General features: G+C 60.6%; 1 protein-coding gene across 1 annotated transcript; it reads right to left on the bottom strand.

The window, feature by feature from the left end:
* Window positions 1–126: 126 nt before the first annotated feature.
* Window positions 127–4,688, bottom strand: UBL4A (ubiquitin like 4A). The gene is made up of 4 exons (XM_062622769.1): window positions 4,595–4,688; window positions 2,613–2,718; window positions 1,571–1,812; window positions 127–379 (listed from the first exon to the last, which is right to left on the bottom strand). Exons 1-4 carry the CDS (start codon window positions 4,640–4,642, stop codon window positions 230–232), a joined length of 546 nt encoding a protein of 181 aa, XP_062478753.1. The 5' UTR covers window positions 4,643–4,688; the 3' UTR covers window positions 127–229.
* Window positions 4,689–6,885: the final 2,197 nt, after the last annotated feature.

Here is a 6,885-nt window from a genome sequence, read left to right as displayed (position 1 = left end):
ACCAGGTAAAACAGCCCAAAACCGGGTAAAACAGCCCAAAACCGGGTAAAACACCCCAAAACCGGGTAAAACAGCCCAAAACCGGCCCAAAGACGCCAGAAACACAGAAAACCACCCAAAGAAAAACCCAAAATGGGGCCTTTAATGGGGTTCGGCCCCTTTAAACGGAGGGGGCGCGGTCACGGAAGGGGCGGGACCAAGGGGCGACGCCCTTTTCTGATGGGCGGGGTCAGGGGGTGAGGGGCGTGGTCGGCTGTGAAGGGGCGGGGCTGGTGGAGGGGGCGGAGCCAGCCTCGGCCCCGCCCTCCGGGTGCAGCAGCCTCGTTCCCAGCCGCTCCAGGTCGTCCAGGCTGAGCCCGCGCAGGGACTGAGCATAGTCCTGGGGGGGGGGGGCTGATTTAACCCCCCCATTGAGCCCCCCAAACAACAGCACCCCCAAAACCACCCCCATGGATCCCCCACCCCCCCTCAGTGGACCCCCTAAACCCCCCCACAGACCTTCCCATGAACCCCCCTCCCAAACCCCCCAAATGGACCCCCCTAAACCCTAAAATCCCCCCACAACCCCAACCATGGGCCCCGCAACCCCCCCTCAAAACCCCCACCATGGAGCCCCCTATGGAGCCCCCCACATGGACACCCACAAAGCCCCCCTCAAACCCCCCCATGGACCCCCCGACCCCCCACGTACCCCCCATTCCCCCCCCATAGATCCCCCCAACCCCCCCCACACCCCCCATTGACCCCCCCATAGATCCCCCCAACCCCCCCCGCACCCCCCATTGCCCCCCCATAGATCCCCCCAACCCCCCCCGCACCCCCCATTACCCCCCATAGATCCCCATTAACCCCATAGATCCCCATTAACCCCCCCCATAGATCCCCCAACCCCCCCATTGCCCCCCCCATAGATCCCCCCATAGATCCCCCATTACCCCCCATAGACCCCCCATAGATCCCCCCAACCCCCCCCGCACCCCCATTGAACCCCATAGATCCCCCACCCCCCCCCCCCACCCCCCATTGCCCCCCCATAGATCCCCCCAACCCCCCCATTGCCCCCCATTGACACCCCCATAGATCCCCCAACCCCCCCCGCCCCCCCATTGACCCCCCATAGATCCCCCCAACCCCCGCACCCCCCATTGACCCCCCCATAGATCCCCCCAACCCCCGCACCCCCCATTGACCTCCCCATAGATCCCCCACCCCCCCCCATACCCCCCATTGACCCCCCAACCCCCCCCCCGCACCCCCCATTGACCCCCCCATTAACCCCCCCATTAACACCCCCCATTGCCCCCCCCATAGATCCCCCCAACCCCCCCCGCACCCCCCATTGACCCCCCCATAGATCCCCCCACCCCCCCCCGCACCCCCCATTGACCCCCCCATAGATCCCCCCCCGCACCCCCCATTGACCTCCCCATAGATCCCCCCAACCCCCGCACCCCCCATTGCCCCCCCATAGATCACCCCCCATTGCCCCCCCATAGATCCCCCCAACCCCCCCCATTGCCCCCCCCATAGATCCCCCCACCCCCCCCCGCACCCCCCATTGCCCCCCCACCTTCTGCAGCTGCTGCAGGACCCTCGCCCCCTCCTGCACCCCAAAGTGCCGGGCCAGGACCTGCGCCAGGGCCCCCCCGGGGGCGAGGCAAGGGGGGGGCACCCCCAGCTCCTCCGGGGGGGGGCTGGGCGGGCTCTCAGGCCCCGCCCCCCCGCCGCCCTTGGCCCCGCCCCCCGGCGGCTTCAGCACCAGGTTGATGCGCGCCGAGGGCCCGATGCTGTACTCGGAGAGACGGCGTCCGTCTGGGGGGGGAGCACCCAAAAACACCCAAAATCGCCATTTCTGAGCCCAAATCCGGATCACCCCCCCCGCAACACCTCCTATCCCACCCCAGAACCCCTGAAATCCACCCAAAACCCGTTTAACCCCCCCCAAAATCCCTTTAACACCCCAAAACCGCCTTTAACCCCCCCGAACCCCCTTTAATCCACCCAAAACCCGTTTAACCCCCCAAAAATCCCTTTAACACCCCAAAACCGCCTTTAACCCCCCCGAACCCCCTGAAATCCACCCAAAACCCGTTTAACCCCCCCCCAAAATCCCTTTAACACCCCAAAACCGCCTTTAACCCCCCCGAACCCCCTTTAACCCACCCAAAACCCCTTTAATCCACCCAAAACCCTTTTAATCCCCCCAGAAGCCCCGTTTTACGCCCCCCAAAACCCCTTCGTTCCACCCAAAATCTCCCTTTACCCCCTTTCAGTCCCAAATCACCTTCAGCGCCCCCCCAAACCGCTCCCTTCACCCCTTCAACCCCCCCCCAAAACCCCTTTAACCCCCATCAGGACCCCCCCAAACCCTTTTCAGGCCCCCCCATTGCCCCCCATTGCCCCCATTGCCCACATCACCCCGATTATCCCCATTGCCCCTATTCCCCCCCATTGCCCCCTTTACCCCCCATTGCCCCCCATTGCCCCGATTATCCCCATTGCCCCGATTCCCCCCCATTGCCCCCCATTGCCCCCATTGCCCACATCACCCCTATTCCCCCCATTGCCCCTATTCCCCCCCATTGCCCCCTTTACCCCCATTGCCCCCTCACCCGCCAGGGCCTTGCCCCTGTACAGGAGCCGCTGCTGCTCCACTGGCACCTGGAGCCGCTCGGCCACCAAGAGCCGGAGCGCGGCCACGTCCTCGTGCGGGGACACCTGGAGGGAGCCCCAAAACTCCCCAAATCAGTCCCAAAACAGCCAAAAACACCCCAAATCAGTCCCCAAACACCTGAAATCAGCCCCAAAACACCCGAAATCAGCCCCAAAACACCCGAAATCAGCCCCAAAACAGCCAAAACCACCCCAAATCAGTCCCAAAACACCCGAAATCAGCCCCAAAACACCCGAAATCAGCCCCAAAACACCCGAAATCAGCCCCAAAACACCCGAAATCAGCCCCAAAACAGCCAAAAACACCCGAAATCAGCCCCAAAACACCTGAAATCAGCCCCAAAACAGCCCCAAAACACCTGAAATCAGCCCCAAAACACCCAAAAACACCCGAAATCAGCCCCAAAACACCCAAAACCACCCGTAGTCAGACCAAAAGAAAACCAAAATCAGCCCAAATACACCCAAAACCACCCCAAATCAGTCCCAAAACACCCGAAATCAGCCCCAAAACACGCGAAATCAGCCCCAAAACACCTGAAATCAGCCCCAAAACACCTGAAATCAGCCCCAAAACAGCCAAAACCACCCGAAATCACTCCGAAAACACCTGAAATCAGCCCCAAAACACCCAAAACCACCAGAAATCAGTCGAAAAACACCCAAAAACACCCGGAATCAGTCCAAAACCACCCGTAGTCAGTCCAAAAAAAAAACGGAATCAGCCCAAATACACCCAAAAACACACAAATTGTCCAAAAACCCCGAAATCAGCCCTAAAACACCCAAAACCACCTGTAGTCAGTCCAAAAAAAAAACGAAAACAGCCCAAATACACCCAAAACCACACGAATTCAGTCCAAAAACTCCTGAAATCAGCCCCAAAACCCCCAACCCCCCAAAAACACCTGAAATCAGCCCAAAAACACCCAAAACCACCTGTAGTCAGTCCCCAAAAAAAACGAAATCAGCCCAAATACACCCAAAACCACACGGATTCAGTCCAAAAACACCCGAAATCAGCCCCAAAACCCCCAAAACCAAACCCACCCGTAGTCAGTCAAAAAAAAACCCGAAATCAGCCCCAAAACTCCCCAGACACCCGGAATCTGTCCAAAATCACCCCAAAACACCCGAAATCAGCCCCAAAACACCCGAAATCAGCCCAAAATTAGCCAAAACCACCCAAAATCAGTCCAAAAAAAATCCGAAATCAGCCCCAAAACTCCCCAGACACCCGGAATCTGTCCAAAATCACCCAAAACCACCCGTAGTCAGTCCAAAAAAACCCGGAATCAGCCCAAAAACACCCAAAAACCCCGGAATCAGTCCAAAAACACCCGAAATCAGCCCCAAAACAGCCCAAAAACACCAAAAAACACCTGAAATCAGCCCAAAAACACATAAAAAACCCCCGGAATCAGCCCAAAAACACCCAAAAACCCCCGGAATCAGCCCAAAAACACCCAAAAAAAACCGGAATCAGCCCAAAAACACCCAAAAACCCCCCCCCGTCCCAAAACACCAAAAACCGGAATCAGCCCCAAAAACACCCAAAAACCCCCGGAATCAGCCCAAAAACACCCAAAACCCCCCGGAATCAGCCCAAAAACACCCAAAAACCCCCGGAATCAGCCCAAAAACACCCAAAAACCCCCGGAATCAGCCCAAAAACACCCAAAAACCCCCGGAATCAGCCCAAAAACACCCAAAAACCCCCGGAATCAGCCCAAAAACACCCAAAACCCCCCGGAATCAGCCCCAAAACACCCAAAAACCCCCGGAATCAGCCCAAAAACACCCAAAAACCCCCGGAATCAGCCCAACCCCCCCAATAGGGGTCCTCCAACCCCCGCGGTTGGGCCTAGAGCGGCTCCTCTCTATGACCCCCCCCTCCATAGGGGCCCTTCCTCCCCCCCACCTCGATGCTGCACTCGCGGCCCTGCAGCGCCTTCACCGTCACCAACATGGCGGCACCGGCGGCACCGGCGGCACCGAGAGCCCAGAGCGGCACCGGCGGCACCGGCGGGACCCGAGCCCCGGGAGGACCGAGAGGCCAGAGCGGCACCGGCCGCCGCCGCCAACCAACGAGACGAGGGGGCAGAGCGGCACCGGCCGCCGCCGCCAACCAACGAGACGAGGGGGCAGAGCGGCGCGCCGGAAGTGGGCGCGGCCTGGAGGAGCCAAGATGGCGGCGGACACGGAGGGGCTGGAGCTGTATCCGCGTTAATGGGGGGGGGATGAGGTCCCAAAGGGGGGGCTGTGAGGGGGGAATTGGGGGTCATGGGGGGGTTAGAGGGGGTGGGGGTGATCTTGGGGGGCAGTTGTGGGTCTTAGGGGGTTTAACGGGGGGTGGTTTTGGGGGGGCAGTTGTGGGTCTTAGGGGGTTTAACAGGGGGTGGTTTTGGGGGGGGCAGTTGTGGGTCTTAGGGGGTTTAACGGGGGGTGGTTTTGGGGGGGCAGTTGTGGGTTTTAGGGGGTTTAACGGGGGGTGGTTTTGGGGGGGCAGTTGTGGGTCTTAGGGGGTTTAACGGGGGGTGGTTTTGGGGGGGCAGTTGTGGGTCTTAGGGGGTTTAACGGGGGGTGGTTTTGGGGGGGCAGTTGTGGGTCTTAGGGGGTTTAACGGGGGGGTGGTTTTGGGGGGGCAGTTGTGGGTCTTAGGGGGTTTAACGGGGGGTGGTTTTGGGGGGGCAGTTGTGGGTCTTAGGGGGTTTAACGGGGGGTGGTTTTGGGGGGGCAGTTGTGGGTCTTAGGGGGTTTAAGAGGGGTGGTTTTGGGGGGGCAGTTGTGGGTCTTAGGGGGTTTAACAGGGGGGTGGTTTTGGGGGGGCAGCGGGGGGTGGTTTTGGGGGGGCAGTTGTGGGTCTTAGGGGGTTTAACGGGGGGTGGTTTTGGGGGGGCAGTTGTGGGTCTTAGGGGGTTTAACGGGGGGTGGTTTTGGGGGGGCAGTTGTGGGTCTTAGGGGGTTTAACGGGGGGTGGTTTTGGGGGGGCAGTTGTGGGTCTTAGGGGGTTTAACGGGGGGTGGTTTTGGGGGGGCAGTTGTGGGTCTTAGGGGGTTTAACGGGGGGTGGTTTTGGGGGGGCAGTTGTGGGTCCTAGGAGGAGATAAATGGGGTGATGGGGGTAGTTTGGGGGGGGGAGGGAAATTGTGGGTCCTTGGGGGGGTTAAAGGGGCCGAGGGTGGGGTTTGGAGGGGGCTTTGGGGTCCTATGGGGCATTAAAGGGGGGGTGATTCTTGGTGGGGGGCAGTTGTGGTTCTTGGGGGGGTGGTTTGGGGGGGGCAGTTGTGGGTCTGAGGGGAGCAACTGTGGGTCCTAGGATGGGGTTAAATGGGGTGGGTTGGTTTTGGGGGGCAGTTGTGGGTCTGGGGGGGGGAACTGTGGGTCCTGGAGGGGTTAAATGGGGTGGGTTGGTTTTGGGGGGCAGTTGTGGGTCTGGGGGGAGCAGTTGTGGGTCTGGGGGGAGCAGTTGTGGGTCTGGGGGGGGAACTGTGGGTCCTGGAGGGGTTAAATGGGGTGGGTTGGTTTTGGGGGAGCAGTTGTGGGTCTGGGGGGAGCAGCTGTGGGTCCTGGAGGGGTTAAATGGGGTGGGTTGGTTTTGGGGGGCAGTTGTGGGTCTGGGGGGAGCAGTTGTGGGTCTGGGGGGAGCAGTTGTGGGGGGGGGTGAACTGTGGGTCCTGGAGGTGTTAAATGGGGTGGGTTGGTTTTGGGGGAGCAGTTGTGGGTCTGGGGGGGGCAGTTGTGGGTCCTGGAGGGGTTAAATGGGGTGGGTTGGTTTTGGGGGGCAGTTGTGGGTCTGGGGGGATTAAATGGGTTGGGTTGGTTTTGGGGGGCAGTTGTGGGTCTGGGGGGAGGAACTGTGGGTCCTGGAGGGGTTAAATGGGGTGGGTTGGTTTTGGGGAGCAGTTGTGGGTCTGGGGGGAGCAGTTGTGGGTCTGGGGGGGCAGTTGGGGAGCAGTTGTGGGTCTGGGGGGGAACTGTGGGTCCCAGAGGGGTTAAATGGGGTGGGTTGGTTTTGGGGGGCAGTTGTGGGTCTGGGGGGTGAACTGTGGGTCCTGGAGGGGTTAAATGGGGTGGGTTGGTTTTGGGGAGCAGTTGTGGGTCTGGGGGGAGCAGTTGTGGGTCTGGGGGGGGCAGTTGTGGGTCTGGGGGGAGCAGTTGTGGGTCTGGGGGGGAACTGTGGGTCCCAGAGGGGTTAAATGGGGTGGGTTGG

The sequence above is a fragment of the Pezoporus occidentalis genome, unplaced genomic scaffold (assembly GCF_034315485.1).
Source record: "Pezoporus occidentalis ecotype Australia unplaced genomic scaffold, CSIRO_AGI_Poc_V1 ctg2460, whole genome shotgun sequence".
NCBI lineage: Eukaryota > Metazoa > Chordata > Aves > Psittaciformes > Psittacidae > Pezoporus > Pezoporus occidentalis.
This window is presented reverse-complemented; position numbering and strand designations above follow the sequence as displayed.

Coding starts and splice junctions, on each gene's coding strand:
- UBL4A (XM_062622769.1), bottom strand. CDS start 4,642: ATGTTGGTGACGGTGAAGGCGCTGCAGGGCCGCGAGTGCAGCATCGAG. Junction 2,719..4,594: donor GCCGCGAGTGCAGCATCGAG/GTGGGGGGGAGG, acceptor GGCTCCCTCCAG/GTGTCCCCGCACGAGGACGT. Junction 380..1,570: donor TCCTGCAGCAGCTGCAGAAG/GTGGGGGGGCAA, acceptor CCCCCCCCCCAG/GACTATGCTCAGTCCCTGCG.